Source organism: Marmota monax, unplaced genomic scaffold (assembly GCF_021218885.2).
Source record: "Marmota monax isolate L192 unplaced genomic scaffold, Marmota_monax_Labrador192_F-V1.1 WCK01_AAM20220418_F8-fsc00327, whole genome shotgun sequence".
NCBI classification, from domain to species: domain Eukaryota; kingdom Metazoa; phylum Chordata; class Mammalia; order Rodentia; family Sciuridae; genus Marmota; species Marmota monax.
In genome coordinates, this window is record NW_026692808.1 from 1 (window position 1) to 17,404 (window position 17,404).

The 17,404-nt window shown below is 58.9% G+C and overlaps 1 protein-coding gene across 2 annotated transcripts in view; it reads right to left on the reverse strand.

Moving 5' to 3' along the window:
• Positions 1-1,973: 1,973 nt before the first annotated feature.
• Positions 1,974-17,404, reverse strand: part of Obscn (obscurin, cytoskeletal calmodulin and titin-interacting RhoGEF) — a gene marked incomplete at its 3' end in the record, with an annotated part of 105,636 nt that continues 90,205 nt past the window's right edge. For both annotated transcript variants that reach the window (XM_046448432.2, XM_058580626.1), the window contains 23 exon segments: positions 1,974-2,085; positions 2,860-2,989; positions 3,284-3,386; positions 3,650-3,817; positions 8,381-8,494; positions 8,957-9,134; positions 9,322-9,480; positions 9,615-9,779; positions 9,870-9,986; positions 10,366-10,522; positions 11,383-11,556; positions 11,940-12,019; positions 12,170-12,370; positions 12,906-13,045; positions 13,213-13,335; positions 13,884-13,954; positions 14,182-14,242; positions 14,670-14,888; positions 15,098-15,196; positions 15,408-15,440; positions 16,069-16,266; positions 16,535-16,653; positions 16,903-16,981. In XM_046448432.2, the coding sequence (XP_046304388.1) occupies positions 1,974-2,085; positions 2,860-2,989; positions 3,284-3,386; positions 3,650-3,817; positions 8,381-8,494; positions 8,957-9,134; positions 9,322-9,480; positions 9,615-9,779; positions 9,870-9,986; positions 10,366-10,522; positions 11,383-11,556; positions 11,940-12,019; positions 12,170-12,370; positions 12,906-13,045; positions 13,213-13,335; positions 13,884-13,954; positions 14,182-14,242; positions 14,670-14,888; positions 15,098-15,196; positions 15,408-15,440; positions 16,069-16,266; positions 16,535-16,653; positions 16,903-16,981 (3,000 nt within the window).

Consider the following 17,404-nt stretch of genomic DNA (forward strand, 5'->3'; position numbering starts at 1 on the left):
CATGAGACACGCAATGCAGAGGAAGTGGACGAGCCGGTGGCGGCAAAAGTATATATGCATGGTGATGCTGTCCCCGGGTTGTGGGACAGTATTATGTCACGGGTCCCCAGGAACACAGGTCCAATATGGCAGGTGAGGGTCACAAGCCCTCACACAGGGACTTGCCCTTGGAGAAAGAGTCCATGAGGGCCATGGGGGCTTCGAAGTTCCTAGGGTTGGGATCTAGGGCGTTGGCTGGCCTAGTCCTCTGAAGGTCCAGAAGGACAGAGACCCTGTGTGTTGGTCCTTGGGATGGACAGACTGTAGTGGGAACACTCCACAGGAGCCTGTGCTCAGGAATTGGATGACACATTTTCCAACCACCCTCTTGTGGAAGCTGTGGCTCCACCAACATGGGTCCAGCCTCTGCTCGATGGCTCTAGGGACAAGGACTCCCCACCTGCCAAGGCAGCCCTTCCAGGGGGACAACTCCACCTGGGAGCCAAGACATATAACAGTGGCCCTCCTCCCATCCTGGTGGCCTGGGCACTGGCTCACCCAGATGGGGCCTTGTAGGAGTGACTTGTTGTGACCCTGGGAGTGACCTAGGCCAGGGCAGGGACACTAAACCACAAATGCTCAGGCCTCTCCAAGGCCAATTCAGCCTGGTGGGAAAGGGCCACACCAATATCTGACTCTCCACTCATCAGTTTAGCCCTCAGTGGAAACGCCCTTCCTCAGATGTCCTACTGTGCTGCCCTCTGCCCTCAGTGGAGACACCCTTCCCCAGACGTCCTACTGTCCTGCCCTCTGCCCTCAGTGTAGACGCCCCTTCCCCAGACATCCTACTGTGCTGCCCTCTGCCCATAGTGTAGACACCCCATCCCCAGACATCCTACTGTCCTGCCCTCTGCCCTCAGTGTAGACGCCCTTCCCCAGACATCCTACTGTCCTGCCTCTGCCCTCAGTGGAGACACCCTTCCCCAGACATCCTACTGTCCTGCCTCTGCCCTCAGTGTAGATGCCCTTCCCCAGACGTCCTACTGTCCTGCCCTCTGCCCTCAGTGTAGATGCCCTTCCCCAGACGTCCTACTGTCCTGCCCTCTGCCCTCAGTGGAGACGCCCTTCCCCAGATGTCCTACTGTTCTGCCCTCTGTCCTCAGTGGAGACGCCCCTTCCCCAGACGTCCTACTGTCCTGCCCTCTGCCCTCAGTGGAGACGCCCTTCCCCAGATGTCCTACTGTCCTGCCCTCTGTCCTCAGTGGAGACACCCCTTCCCCAGACGTCCTACTGTCCTGCCCTCTGCCCTCAGTGTATACACTCTTCTCCAGATGTCCTACTGTCCTGCCCTCTGCCCTCAGTGTATACACTCTTCTCCAGATGTCCTACTGTCCTGCCCTCTGTCCTCAGTGGAGACACCCCTTCCCCAGACGTCCTACTGTCCTGCCCTCTGCCCTCAGTGTATACACTCTTCTCCAGATGTCCTACTGTCCTGCCCTCTGCCCTCAGTGTATACACTCTTCTCCAGATGTCCTACTGTCCTGCCCTCTGCCCTCAGGGGAAAACCCCCTTCTCTAGAAGTACAGCCCATCCCAGCTGCTGCCTGCAGGAGGCCTGTGTGACCACTGCCAGGCAGGCTCCCCTGGGTCAGAGGTGACTCCGTGGGTTTTCCTGCAGGCCAGGGGCAGGGCTCACACTTCCCCACCACAGAGCAGCCTCTCCAGCGCTCACTCCGGGTTCTTGGCCACCTCCACCTGCCCCACAGGTGCTGAGACCAGGTGGCCTGCAGCCTCTGGGCTCCTCCCCACAGCCTCCTCTTCTCGCCAGGTCATCCGCCCAAGATGCCTGCCCAGCCACCCCCGCAGGAAGTGCACCTGCTCTGAGACATGGTAGGTCTGCTGCCCCCAGTCCTGGCTGGCTGTGCAGCTGTGACAAAAGGCTCAAGCCTGAGGACCCACCTAGGCAGCATGGGCAACAGGCTTGGTGGCACCTACCTTCTACGGCAGCCACAGTCTGCTCCCTGTGGCGCTGCTCCCGGGCCGGCAGCACAGGGCTCTGCATGTATAGCTCCCCACCACCACGAGTGGAGCCAAGCCGGTTCACCAGCTGCAAGATGGACAGAAACCACTCAGGACCCCTATCCTCAAGGGACCTAGCTGTCTCTCGTCCACTCTGGTGGTCTTTAGTTTCAGGTCCCCACTGAGACTGTGTCCCCCAAAGGGGACAGGGCTCCCAGCCAGGGCCTTGCCCAGGCATCTTGCACTGTGCAGATGGCTGCTGGCCGTGTGTGGCTCTGAGCCCCTGAAGTGCAGAGCTGGCTGGGTCTCCCTGCCTCCTGGAACTTGCATGTGGGGCCCACATGCAGGAGGCTGGCCTCTAGACAAGAGCCAGAGACTGGAGCCTGGGGCTCTCAGGGGCCCTGTAGCGGACACACACCTGCTCAATGTCACTGTGTGCCAGGACAGGCCCTGAAGACCAGAGGCTCAGACTGGGCCTTGCCTTCAGGAGCCCCAGCCTTGGGCCTCTGGACAGTGAACAGGGACAGGGCAGCTCTTCCCTTTGTAGGGTCCCACCTATGTGACACCAGGCAAAGGTAGAAACTAACACTACTTTTTACATAAATGGATGAAAGTTGAGGTCAGCACTGGGTTCCCTAGAAAGGCAAAAAACAAAGGGCTTCTTTGAGAGGGTGGGAACAATGTCAGGTGGCAGGGCTCAGCCTCCTGTGGAAGAGAAGCAAGGCCAGGCACGGTGTGGTGGGTTGGGGATGATGGGTGACAGTGGCCTGGTGTCCCCGGGCCTGTGCCAAGGGCCCAGGCCCTTCCCTTGTCAAGCCCCAGTGGACAGCTGGCCATGAGGCCCCTTGCCCACCCATCTTACCTCGCATTCATAGTGTCCCAGGTCATCCTTGCCAGCTGCTCTGACCACAAGCACCAGCAGGCCGCTGCGGGGCTCACTCAGCATCTGGTACTTGTTGCCCGCAGTCAGCAGGGCCCCATCTTTGTACCACCTAGAACCCATCCCAAGAGTCCATGAGGCAGGGTGTGACATTCCTGTACTGCAGACCTGCTGCCCTGGCCCAGATTCTACAGTCCTTGGTGAACCCACCCTCTGGATGCCCACATCCAGCTTGGCCATGCTTTCTTGTGGCAGAGGCCCCATGCCCATTGGGTCTCAGCCCCACAATGCCCACTCTTCAGTGATCAGACAGTCACTGTGCCCAGCCCCATAAGCTGCACAACCCTTGTATTGCAGACAGGAGCCTGAAGCCCCTCCCCTGGTGCCCCACCATGTGCTGGCCCACCTGATCTGAGGGTGTGGGGCGCCTTCGATGGTGCAGGTGAGCTGGGCATCCTCTCCCTCCACAAAGGGCGAGGCCCGGACCTTGTTCACAAACCGTGGGGGGACTGCAGGGTGGAGAGAGACAGGGAGCCACTCTGATGGAGCTGGGGGTGTCCGAGTCCCCACGTTCCTTCCTGAGCCCTAAGTGAGCCCATGACCACATAGGGCTTCCACCTCCACATGCCTGCCTGCCTGCCCTTCCCTCCCACTCACACCCAGTCCCTCATCACAGCAAGCAGATGGATGGAGGGCCCTTCCACCCATCCACCAGAGCCACGTGGTGGGCTTGGTCAGGGTGTCTCCCTGCCCCACAGGCCTCCAGGCTCACCTTGCACCAGGATCTTTCCCAGGGTGCTGGCACTGCCAGCGGCGCTGGCCGCAAAGCACATGTACTGGCCAGAGTCGACCCCAGTCAGGTTGTCCAGGATAAGGGTGCAGGAGCCATCTGGGTCTTCGATGAGGATGTGGTGAGGATCCACTTCCACTGGCTTCCCATCTAGAAAGGAGGCGTGAGGGCTGTCGTCGGGGCAGGGACCTTGTAAGCCTGCCCTGGTGGATGAGAGGCTGGGGCTGGCCTGCACCTCTCTGGGTCTGTCTCTGTTTCTCTTTCTTTCTCTCTCTCCCCTCTCTCCACAGAGGGTGTGGCCCAGACCTCTGTCTCTGTGTCTCTATGTCCACCTTGGACATTAGCTAGATGCAGGGCCAGGTGGAGAGACCTGAACCTGACAGAAGACATCCACATGGACAGCTAAGTCCGTGGTCGCCCCACCGCCCCAGTGTGACTCCCTGCAGACCTCCCATGTGCTGATCATGCCCAGCTCCCTGGCTATGGGCCCATCCTCACTCAATCCCACCAAGCCTACAGCTACATAATCCACTGCCTAACACCCCTTCCCTCCCACCCACACCTGGTCCCTCATCACAGCGTGCAGAGGGATGGAGGGCCCTTCTACCCATCCAATCTGCAGGGGGCTTTGAGAAGGAACTCAGATTTCCATGGCTCTGCTGGACACAGGCACCAGGACACCCAGTTGTGGACAGGGACCTCTGGGTGCCATGGCGATAATGTCTGCATCTGAACTCTGGCCTGAAACTGCGTGTGACTCTGAGTTCACACATGGTGGACCCTTAGCACCAGCCTTCTGCTCAGGGGGAGCCAGGCATCCTGCTGGTCTTCCTGAGGCCACTCTTCTGGCTAGTGCAATGTGCCCTTGTTGACCCAGGGGCTGCTGCAAGTGGCATGGCCATTTAGTTTGACAGTTAACCAGCTAAGCTGGGACAGATCCACGCAAAGACCTGGCAGTAGAGCGTGGACACCACACACCAACTTCCCAGCCTTTGTGTGGCTGGCAGAGGAAGTGCCAGGCCTTGGTATAGCACAGAGGCAGCCAAGGTAATGAGAAGATGAATCGCCACTTGATGTCCTTGTATGGCCAGCAGAAATGGCCAAAGGGAGCTGGCCGCTAGAGTGATCACCACCAGCTCTATCCACTTGCTGCCCCCATGGCCCCAGGTGGTAGGCACATACATAGGTCGTGCAAGCCCAGCAGCTCCGGATGGGGTGGCTCCGAATGGGGTGCCCTGGGAGCGCTCCCCTCCTGAAAGGTGGGGCCCAGCAGAAGTGAATTCAGTCACTGAGGGCACTGACTTGGGAAGGCATGGGTGCTGGTCTCCAGAGGTCAGCAAGCTGCTATAAAAGCCAGCCTGGTCCTGAGCCCCTCTCTGTCACTGCAACTGCTCCTTCCCCCTAGCAAGACTCCCAAGAAGTCATGAGGCCACCAAGGGGAACCCCACCAGATGGCACCATGCCCTTTGGACTTTCAATCTGCAAACAATCTCTTCACTTTATAAGTAACCCAGACTCAGGTGTCTTGTTGGCCACCTCAGGAAATGAACCAAGACATGTCGCACGTTCCTGAGACAGACGGTTTTGAGGCTAGAGTCCTTGATGAGTGAGGCGTCCCCTGGGTCTGGGACTTATCCCCTTCCAGACATGGCTGTCAGACACCACTTTTGAAAATCAGCATGCAGTGGGGCTTTGGAGGAAACAAGATGCCCAATCCAGTGAGGCCTTGTGATCTTCCACTCAGGGATAGGCCAATTGGACTCCCTGAGGAACAAGAGATAAGGGCTTCCCAGCCGCATTCATCAAAAGGAAGAGAGCTTTGTGAATGAGTGAACGTCCCCCAAAGGCAGGGTGGGCTCCACTCTCGACTCCACTCCCTGATGCAAGGCAGCTGACTCCATGAGAATCTGGGTCCAGGGGTCTCCACTCATGGGCTTGGGTTTGCATGGTCTAGCTAAACTGACACTGACACGGCAGCTCGCCAGCCTCATCACCCAGGAAAGGGAAGCTGGACTCATTCATTGTTTTGGGGGCTGGCCAGAGCTCTGGGCACTCCTGGGCCCTCTCTGCCTGGCTGCCCTTCCTTGCTGGCTTCCTGGGATCCCTCCCATCTCTCTGGCTCGCCGGCTCTTCACTTATGTTCCTCACCTCTCTGACTCTGTGAATCCCAGATCCCAAGCCTTGAAGCCGGAACCTCATCTCTTCACGCTCATTCCACATTCAAACTGACTACAGTCTCAGTCTCTCTCTCTCTCTGGCACCAGGGATTGAACCCAAGGGCCTGAATCACATCCCCAGCCCTTTCTACATTTTATTTAGAGACAGGGTCTTACTAAGTTGCTTAGGGCCTCGCTAGGTTTCTGAGGCTGCTTTGAACTTGCATCCTCCTGCCTCAGTCTCCTGAGCTGCTGGGATTGTTTTGGGGGCTGTGCACTAGATCTGACCTATAGTTTCAGACACACTGTATGCCAAGGACCCGCCTGCCATCTCTCACCTCCAGCCAGACATCTCTCCTAAGCTCTAGATTTATTCTCAAGCTATCCCCTCCATAACCACCTGGAGCCCTATGGGCACCTGGATTCTTCAAAACCTCACAAATCTGGGTTTCTTTCCTCCCTGCCCAGCTCAGAATGTACCGGCCTGCCTCCCTGTGGGTCTGCTCCACCTCTGTGAATAGGACCAGTGGCCTCTGCTGTCCACAACCCCCTGTGCTGCTTCCTGGATCCCATCTCTCTTCCACACACCCCATGCAACCCATCAGCAAATCTGGCTGGCTCTGCCTTCAAAATGCATCCAGGATGCAACCATGGCCACCACCAACATGATGCCATGTCCCTAAGCAGGCCCTTGGCACTTACACCCAAGGTGACAGATGACAGATCTGAACTATGCCCCCTGCTGCTCACAACACCATGGGGTTTCCATGTAGTCAACGCTCCATGCTGCCCAAAGGAATCATGTTGATCCCTAGCACCAGCAAGGTGCCTCAGGACCCGAGAACAGTCTGCCAGGGAAGAGCCTCGGATTTTCTGGAACCTTGGGCCACAACAGATCAGCTAGCCTACAGGTTTGTGGCTCAGGGCCAGACTGGACACTCTATTTTACAATGGCATTCATAGAGAAGGCTCTGGGCCATGCTAGCCTCTACACCAACTGGCAGATTCCTGGTGGGTGACCCGGGCCACGCTGGCATCTATGTCAATGAGGAGATTCTTAGTAGGTGACCTGGGCCACACTGGCATCTATGCCAACAATGAGATTCCTGGGGGGATTCTCAGGCCATTCTGTGTCTATGTCATTGAGGAGATTTCTAGTAGGTGACCCAGGCCATGCCAGTGTCTATGCCAACGACGAGATTCCTAGTAGGTGACCCAGGCCATGCTGTGTCTACACCAATGAACAGATTCCTGGAGGATGCTCCAGGCCACGATGGCATCTATGCCAATGATGAGATTCCTGGTGGGTGACCAGGGCAATGCTGGCATCTCTAACAATAATGAGATTCCCGATGAATGCTCTAGGCCAAGCCAGCATCTACGCCAACATGATTCCTAGTAGGTGACCCAGGCCATGCTGGCATCTACGCCAATGACAAAATTCCTGTGGGTGACCTGGGCCATGCTGGTGTCTACACCTTTGATGAGATTCCCAGTGGATGACTAGGGCCACGCTGGTGTCTATGGCAACAACGGGATTCCTGGGCCACACTGGCATCTACACCAATGAGGAGATTCCTGATGGATGACCCAGGCCACACTGGCGTCTACACTAACAATGAGCTTCCTAGTGGAGCTCCATGCTGTCTTCTATGCTAACGTGAGATTCATAGTGGGCTTCAGGCCATTCATCTTGACTTCAGGAGGACTAGAGCCTGAGGTCAGCTACATGAGCGGTCAGCCATGCAGGTCTGACAGAGTCCCAGTGACAAATGCTGATGTCAAGTCTCATTAAGCCTCCTGGTTGGCATAGGTCTGTTTGTGTTCTCAGGTGTCACTGGGAGGAGAAGATGCTCTTCCTCGCTGCATTGGGAGCGGACGGCTGGCAGCTCATAAGTAGTGACACTGGACCCTCCCAAAGTGCTCTTCTTTTTTCTCAGGGGCTGCAGTCTTGTCTTTATGCTGAAGTAAACCCTAACCCTGAGCATAATAGCTCTGAACTCCAAAACCTTCTGGTGAATCACTGAACCTGAAGGTAACCTTGGGGACCAGTGAACTGGACGTCAGAAGTGAGAGTGGTCTTGGGACCCCAAGCCTGTGGCAGTGTCAAGTGAGACGGGCCTGGGAGACACCTGACCTCCCTTGACCTTGGCAGCTCCCATCCCTGAGCCACGTAAGGCCTGTGCTCCGTGACCCTGAAGGTGCAGTGTGATAAGCACCCTTCCTGGCCCATTAAGCTCACAGGCCTCTCCTGCACCCAGGTGCCTGCTTGTGGCCTCCTCTGTGGTCCTGGTGCTCTCTCGGCTGCCCTCAGGCACGTCTGTCTCGGCCCTGTGCTGACTCCTCACCCTGCTCATTCCCCCGGGTGGCCATGGCACCACCTGACTTACCTGTTCACTGTCCATCCCCAGGATGTTTGCCCTTGAACAGGCCTGGATTGTCTCTTGTTCCCCATGCCCAGCCCACTGACCAGACCCCATGCTGTCCTCAGCCCCTGTGCAGCCCACCCCTGGTGGGGGTTCCTGTGAAGGGTCAGTCTGTAGGCCCTGGCAGGTACCTTTGTACCAGCTGACAGTGGGTTTTGGTGTGCCAGTCACGCGGCAAGCCAGCTTTACTGTTTCCCCCAGCTCAGCCGTGCAGTCAGCCAGTTCCTCTTCAAATTCCGGTGGACCTGAGGACACACGTGGGGGTCTGAGGACTCTGAGGGTGGGATGTCAGGCCTATGTCCCCTGGGTGCATCCTGACAAGTTGCCCCCAACAACAGCAGTGGCCCCATATCCAAGGGCCTGGTTACTGGCTAAGCTGGGTGTGGCTGCACGAGGCAGGGACAGACCAGGGTGCAAGACCATCACACCCAAACATGACCTGGTCAGATGCCCCAAGTCTGGAGCTATGCCGTGTCCCCACTACATCCCTTTGTGTCCCCCATTTGGGTCAGGGTCAGCTCAACTCCTGCTCTGGGGCTCCCTGGGAGGCCAAAGCCACCGCTCCCTCAGCTAGATCTGACCAAGGGGAGAACCAAGACACCAGTGCAGAAAGCAACCCATGCCCACGTGCCTGGCATGGGTGCAGCCAGCTGGGCATCTAAGTGATGTTCAGGTCCCCACCCCAGCACAGCACCAGGGACACTCACGCCACACAGGCAGGGCCAGGCGCTGTTGGATGCCGCTGATCTCCTTCACCCAGGAGTGCTTGATGATGACTGTGCGCGCCTGCAGCAGGTACTTGCGCACAGAGTCCTCCCGTTCATGCCACACCTCGAAGGCACGGTCGTCCCCTTCCACCTGGTCATTCAGGTCGATGCTGCTTAGCTGTTGAGGGGTGCAACATTAGTGGGAGGACAGAGCTAAGCATCCCCAGACAGACAGGGTCCAGTAGGACCATGCCCAGGTCACCCCAGAACAATGGCAAGTTCTGCTCCAGTGGCCACCCTGGAGCCCAGGAACAGGGAAACCTCTACCGGCCTGCATGACACCCCCAGCTCCTGGCACCACAGACCTTCATCATATTCCGGAACACATAGCTGAAGGTGTCGGTGCGCGAGTCTCGTCGGGGCTTGCAGATCACCAGGTGGTTCCGGAACAGGAAGACGTGGCGATTGTGGCCCTTCCAAGGCATGCGGGCCCCTGGTGCGCCCTCCCACACAATGAAGTGGCCCTGGGGTGTGAGTAGATGCGGTTGGACTGTGGTTGCCTGGCCCATCCCTGGGCGCAGACCCCAGGGTCATCTATGAGCCCAGCATCCACCAAAGCCACACCCAACCACATGGCAGCAGACGCAAGTCCCCCCACCTGGCGGATGGGCTCCCCCAGGGCCTCCAGGGTGCCAGGGTAGTTCTCCATGAGGGACACGTGCAGCTTGTTCTCGGCACGCTGGGGCAGCGCCGACACGACTGCGTAGGCCTGCTCCAGAAGGGCGCAGTTCTGCCGGTTCCGGGCCTTGTTGCGGATCAGCTCCTGAGATGGACCAAGGGTCAGGACCCAGACCGCTTCAGCCCCGAGGCCCGGCCTGGACATTCAGGGCTGGGGCAGGACAGGGCTGCCCACCTTGAGCAGAGCCTGGTACTTCTGCACCCGCTCCACCGGCTGCTCCAGGTAGTGCTGCAGTGGGGGTGGGGGTGGCTGCGAGGGGTCCCCAGCAGACAGCATCTCCTCAGCGCATTTCTGTAGGCACCGCAGGGCGGGTTTCGGGCAAGAAGGCACAGCCCCAGTGAGGGCATCCTGACAGTATAGGACATCCCAGGGGTACTCTCACACCTGGCCCTGAACCTGGGTAATGGCTGTGTTACCATCTAGCTGGTGGCAAGCACAGGACTTGGGCAGTGAAGTGGCCAGCCCAGGAGCACAGAGCTACAAGGCTCAAGGGGCCCTGGGGACTGAGGGGAGAGATAAGGGAATATGAACTAAGGCCATGAGCTAAGGGCTAAGCCTCAGGGGACTTTCAGGTCAGTGAGTTTTCTGGTGGGAGTCAAGGCTAGCACTAGGCCTGGGAGCAGCCAGGGAGGGGCCCGGTGGCCAACGCCATGGAACCAGGCACGGGCACCTTGTAGAACTCCTGGACGGGCATGCTGACAACCACGGACTCTGCCTGCACACGGCCCACCAGGAACTCCAGGTACTTCTCAAAGGCTTCCTGGTTCTTGATGAAGCACATGGCCACATCATCATCTGTGTCACAGCGCTGCAGGTCCTGCAAGAAGCTGCCACAGAGAGGGACAGGGTCAGGGACAGGGTCAGGCACAGCTCACAGCCCAGTCCTGGGCCCTCTCCTTGAGAGGCTATGGTTCTTGCCCAGGAGTGGGTTCTGGGCCTGTGAGATTGAGTATACTAAGCTGGGTGTGCAGACACGTGGGCACGTACAGAAGTGCATGGGTATGTACACTTGCCCACGAGTGTGCAGATGTGTAGTATGTGTGCATGTGTACGTGGGTACATGCATGTACATGTGCATGTGTGTGGGTGCATGTGTGCATTCATGTGACTGTGCATGTATACACAAGTGTGCAGATGTAGCCATGCATGTGTGGCATGTGTGTATAGTATGTGTGCATGTGTTTGCCTGAATGTGTGTGTGTGGATGTCCATATGGCACACACGTGCACTCAAATGCCTGTGTGAGTGTGAAAGAGTGCACATGCATAGAGATCAGCATGCTTGTGAGTGCATATATCTATGTGTATCCAGCATGTATGCATATTTTTTGTACAGGATTCACATATGTATGTGTGCACACATGTACACTATGTGCACATGCATATCAAGCACATGTGCATGCACATTTGAGGCTGGGTGCGTGAGCATATGTGGTGTGCACATGGGACTTCCTGTGTGCCCGTGTGCATTCATGTGCATGCACATGGGCCTGTGTTAGTGCTCATGGGTGGCAGGAATTCTGCAGCCTTCAATCCATATGGCGAGCATCTGTCACTGGGGCATCACACAAGTGGGATGTGCCCATGGGTAAATCGAGCTCCTACCCCAGCTGCTGCGTGTCACCCTCCACGAGGCCTGACCCACAGCTGTGCATGCACCTCACATGCATGTGTGTGGCCTTGCCTACCTGCTGTGGAAGCGACTGATGTCCTGCACATTGCGAAAAATGACTGCCTTCTGGCTGGCTACGGCTGCTGGCGCTCGGGGAGCACGGTCCAGTTGTTGTATGTAGTGGCTTTGGAGGAACTGAAGCTCACCCACGAAGGTCTGCTCTGAGCTCAGCAGCTCCTGGATGACAGAGCTGGCAGAAGGGTGGCATCAGGGGGGCCCAGCAGCTGCCCTGCTCCCACTGTCCCTACTCTCCACATGGGGATTAGGGACACATGGAGAGCTTGCTCCCTCGCACTGCAGTTAAACGGGGTGCCTGTGATCAGAAGCCTGTCACCCAGCTTCAGAAAGGGTAGGTGGTAGAGCAAGGGTACCACCTCTTCCCCAAGAAGTCCTCCCGCACGAGACTCTGGGAGGGCACAGCTGCAGAAACCAGGGGCAGGACCGTGACCTAAGGAGGCTCACACAGCTTCAGCAAGCACAGGTCCCCCATGAAGAAGGAGGGCAGAACCCCAGCTGGCCCTTGAGGCCCAGCAGCCAGCTGTGGCTCCACCCTCGGCCCTCCCCAATACATACCTCAGCCTGGTCTTGTACTCATCCTCGGACACGGCCTCGGGGAATTCGGGGGCCTCACTGGGCCCCCACTCAGGAGACAGCTGTTGAGAGACAGGAGTTTGTCCCAGGGCACCAGTTTGTTCCACCTCCTCTGTGGCCACCGGGCTCCTGTCCCTTACTGCCAGGGTTCTCTGGCCAAGGGCCAGGATCCCAGGGCCTTGGCACCCTCCCCCAGCTCCAGACTACCATACCTTGAGCCTCTTGTCCAGGTAGGCTGGTGACACCCAGCCTTGCCTGGAGGGGCTGGACTTGGTGGGCTTGGTGCGCACAAGCCAGCGCAGCGGGTGGGCTGAGTCCAAGACCTCCACATACTGGCCTTCCCGCAGTGTGATGGCATCCTGCTCGGCCCCCAGGGGCAGGTAGTCGGCCGTGGCCACGTAGATATCAAAGATCTGATAAAGAGAAAGGGGCCTAAGTCCCGGGGCCAGAGGGGCGAGGCCTGCCAAGGCCCCCCATGGCCCCCCACCTCTGAGGAGGGAGAGGTTCTCCCAATCCCCTAAAACCCCCAAGAGCACAGAGGGGAGGGTGCTGAGTCCAGGGGCCGAGGAGGTACCCAATCCAGGGCCACAGGGGAGGAGCCCCCAGGGTCACTCTGCACAGGTGCTGGCTCCTGCCCACGTGGATGGGCGCCTAGACTGTGGTTGCTCACAGCGCCTTGCTGCCCACTGCCCCCTGCAACCCAAGAGGTGGTGGGGCTCTGGAGACAGAGGCACACTCTCCACAGATGGCAGTGAGAGTGACATCAGAGGTAGTGCTCTGCAGGAACCCACGTGCAGAGACCCTGCCCTCTGCTCCAACCTCTGGTGTCCCTTGGTGTCTCTGGGGGTGATGCCCCTCCCTTGGTGGCACCCGGCCCTTGCAGCCCCACATTGTCTCTTCAGCAGGTTAGGCCCCAAGCCCTGCTCCCAAGGGTTCCAGCCAACTCACCTCTCCTCGGGAGTCCCCGTCCTCTGACTCCGAGGATGACTCCTGGACGCTGGAGGAGGGCCGCGACCGGCCATGCCGGGGGGAGGCGGACGGAGTCTTGGACTCCTCATCACTGTCACCTCCAGGCACCTGCAGCTTGGCTGGGCGAACACAAGGGTTGTGATGTCCCTGGAAGGCTGTCCCCCTACTGCCTACCACCAGCCAGTCTCCAGGGCTCCCAGGCACAGAGTCCTGGCCAGGCCCCATGTGAGGACACAGGGTCCCAGCCTCCCCTGGGGACCCTGGATGCCCATCCTGGCCCCCTCACCCTGTGTGATCTTGGCCGACACCATCTCAGTGATCTGGGAGGTGAGTTTCTGTAGGAATTCCTCCGTGCCCACCTCAGCGAGGGACAGGCGGCCGTGGGCCTCCTCAGCCACCAGGGCCTCCCCTGGAGGAGCAAACACAACACTGTGTGGTCATGCTTCCCCCAAAAGTTCACCGCAATTCCCCTAGGGGATGATGGTGAGCAGGAGACCAGGCCCTGGCAGGGAGACCATGAGGTGGTGCCAGCAGGAAGAGACCAGTGGGGTCAGCAGGATGCAGAGCAGGGATGAGAATGAAGGGAACAAGTTTGAACAGAAGAGGCAGCAAGTGGCCAGAGAACGGCAAGCACAGCTAAGGGGCAGCAGGTGGCAGGCAGGGCTGCAGGCAGATGGTGAGGGAGCTGAGGACAGGGCTGGGCAGGATCCAGCCTGGCATCAGGCTTGAGGTGGGATTGGGGCTGTTGGGGCTGAGGTGACTTTGTGGCTCTTCTTAACATCTGGAACCCAAACCTCCACATAGCCCACTGGGCATGGGCCCCCTGACCACAGAGGTTAGAAACAGCTCTGACTACAACCAGAGCTGGGAGCTAGCCATGAGAGGGCAGGGACCTGCCCAGAACCCAGGCTGCTCAGGTTCAAAGGGCGGCCTCCCCTGCACCCAACCCAGGCATACCTTTCCTCTGCCCAGCAAGGCCGATGAGACCAGCAGACTCTGACATCTGTGCTGAGATGGCTTGGGTGGTCCTGAGGGGAGGAGGGGTGTCCTGCAAGCCCAGCTTGGACCCCACCACTCTGCTCCCCATAGAGGGGGGCCTAGGGGCCAGGACACCACAATCAGGGGCTCCACACCAGAAGGGGTCCATAAAAACTTCATTTTATAGTGTGGAAAAGCTGCACAGGGAAGGGGGTGACCACCCACAGGGCTACACCACCCTAGCCCACTGGGTAAGTCAGTCAGGGTGCCCACTTACCCCTGTAGGAAGGTAGAAATGAGAGCCTCCTTCATCTTCTCCTGCTCCTCCTCCTTGGGCACTGTCCAGAGAGCCAGGGGAGCTGTCAGGACCAGTCCTGCACTCCGACACCTTGAGTCCTGGGCTGTGACCTCTACCCAGGACATCTAGACCACCCTGGGGGCCCTGCCTGCACTGTCCCTAAGAAGCCCTGGCAAGGGTCTGTGCCTAAGCCCACCTCCCTGTCCATTCTCAGTGCTTGGTCACCCATGGGGTTGGGGGACAGGCTTGCCCTCCAAGCACCATCCCTCAGAGGGGCTGAACAGAGGGCTCTGGGCAGGGCCCGCAGGCCATCTGTGTACCATCTGGGCAGGTCTGAGGTTCCAGGCCAAACTGGCCTGCACCACTGGGCCCAGACTGCTCTTGGGTTCTGCAGGAGAAGGATCACAGGTGGGTGAAGGCCATACATCCCAAGCTGGTCCCTCAGCACACCCAGGCTCCCTACTCACGGCCTGAGACTTGCAGGCTGGCAGAGCAGAGAGCCTGGCCAGCAGCGTTGGTGGCAATGCACGTGTAGGTGCCCTGGTGTTGCCGGCCCACATCTAGCAGGACCAGGCTGTGCTGCTGGGCAGAGCTGGCCATAGTGTAGCCTGGGGTGTTAGGGCCAATCCACAGCACGCCTCTCTCGGCCTCCTCTTTGAGCCAGTGTATGGTGGGGGCCGGGCATCCTGTGGGCAGGAGAGGGCTCAGTGGGTACACAGCCCCACTGGCTATGGGCCTCCAGAAGAGGGTGCTTGGCCTGAGTGATATGAGGGTTGGAGCAGGAGGCCATGCAGGGTGGCATGGGTGGCCTGTGGGAGGGTGACATGGGCGACCCATGGGAGGGTGGCATGGGGGCCCTGGGGGTGCTCTTTCTCTGGGGAGTGAGGATGCCCACCTTCCACCTTCACCGAGAACGTGATGCTGGAGCCCCTCTTCACTTTCTTGGGGGTGAACCTCTCCAGGATGCGGGGTGGCACCAATTGCTCACACACATCTGGGAGAGCAAGGACAGCCATGGGGACACCTGGCACCCCTCCTTCAGCTCCCACGTCCTGATGTCCTTGTTCTGGGAACCCCAGGTAGTTCTCTGTGGCCCCAGAGAGCCCTCTTCCTGCACCTCCACCACTACCAGGCCTAGGGCTGGTCCACTCTGGCCTCACGCCCACAATCCACCCAGTCTCTATCTGCCCACAGGGCCATCTCACCTGATGCAGACTTCTCTTCTGGTTCATCGGGGCCTGAAAAGTGCAGAGGGAGTCAGATGTGCAGCACGCATAGATTCCCCTGCTTCCCTACACGTGGGAAGGTCCCGGTCCTACTGCCCAGTGGGGGGACCTGGGCATGGCCCCACCCATGGTCAAAGGTCCATTACCCTGCCTGAAACCTTGGCTGGGAGGCCAAGGAACTCACACTCCAGTGTACATCCATGTGACATCCCCACCCTCCCTGTGCCCACTGGGAGTCTGGGGCCCCACCTGGAACCACACGGGCACTGGGAGATGGCAGCTGGGGCTGCACCCTGAGAGGCAAGAGGAGGACCCAGCAACAGTCTCTCTGCAGGACCAGTGTGGGTGAAACTGGGAGTCAGCTCTCAGTGCTCAGAACGTTTGGGAAAATAAGGACACAGGAGTTTTCTTGTCAGAGCTGCCACTGGGGCTTTGTGCAGGTCTGCTGGGCCCAGTGTTCGTCCGCTTCCCCCAAGAGCCTGCCCATCACTCAGGGCATCCAAGCCCCACTGGGCACCCGCTCCTGTGGGGCAATTCTGCCATCTGTGCCACTGTGCACAGGGGCAATGGGCTGGGCCCCGGCCTGATGGGGCCTGGCATGCAGTACATGTGGCACTGCTCACTCCTTCAGGGCACACACCTCGGACCAGCAGCCGGGCAGATGAGTAGGCAGCACCAACAGCATTGCTGATATAGGCAGCATACTGGCCAGCATCCTCCCGGGTGACAGAGACGATCTCCAGGGTGTGCAGTGTCTTCTTGTCAGCCATGCGAATGTGGGCAGATGCAGACAGGGGCTGGCCATCTTTGAACCAGTACAATCTGGGGACTGGGTAGCCTACCCCATGGAGGAGAGTGGTCAGCACAGGACCATTCTCAATGGTCACTATACTCTTTCGATGGGAGACAGACAAAGGCCCAGAAAAGAGGTTGCTCAGAGGCCAGCGAGCCTCTGGTGTGGGGAATGGGGTGGCAGCCTCCTGTTGCCCAGCAGCAGGCACACATGACCTCCTGACCTCCACTGGTCAGGCCCTTCCCACGTGTGACCAACGGGAGACAGCTCCTGGCCTCCCTCCAGCTACGGTGCCCACTCCCCAGCACCTCACCTTTCACCTTGAGCTGAAATTTGGCCAGGCGTGTACCAGGGGTCACCTGGAGGTCCTTCAGCTCCTCCACCACCTGGGGCAGCTGCCCCTCATCTGATTCGGTTCCCTCTTGCTCCCGGCTGGCAAAAAAGACAAATAAGAGGGTAGCCATAAAGTGGAGCAGGCTGAGGGGCCAGGCGGGAGGGCCCACGGGGTGAAGATCAGAGGCGGATGGGTTTGAGGTTCCCTGTCTGCTGAGTGGAGGGGCAGAGGGACAGAAACGGCCAGGGTCTGACTGAAAGCTGCAGGCTTGGGACAGTCAATCTAAGCCACCCAGCCCAGATCACCACTTCCCGGGAGGCCCTGGGCTGCTGTCTGTGTGGCCCCACCTAGACAGGTATCCCTGGGCACTGAAGTAGGATGAGGTCTCCGTGGCGTCTGCGGCAGTGTCGTAGTCTGTGCTGGTCACTGGGGAGGAAAAGTGAGTGGAGGAGGCTCAGGACTCTGGGATTTCAGGGGGACGCGCCCTCCTGGGCCTGCCCACTCCTGCTGTTCCCAGCCTCATTCTTCCACACCCATAACTAACTGCAAGCCTCTTAGGCCCAGCACAAAATGTCATATGACCTGAGTCTCCAGGAACAGCAGACAGGGACAGTGGCAGAACCTTCTGGTTCCATCCCACCAGGGCACGAGAGGTTGGAGACACAAGCCTCAAAACCAAGAGAAAGAGACTTGGATTTCTGGCCAAGAAGGGGCAACAAGCTGGACTTCCACCACTGTGGGCCAAGCAAGAGTCCCCAGAGTGCCCATGCTGAGACGCTACCCCAGCAGGATGGTTGGGAGGTGTGGCCCTGGGCCTGGGGCCAGTGGGAGCTGAATGGCAGCTGCGCC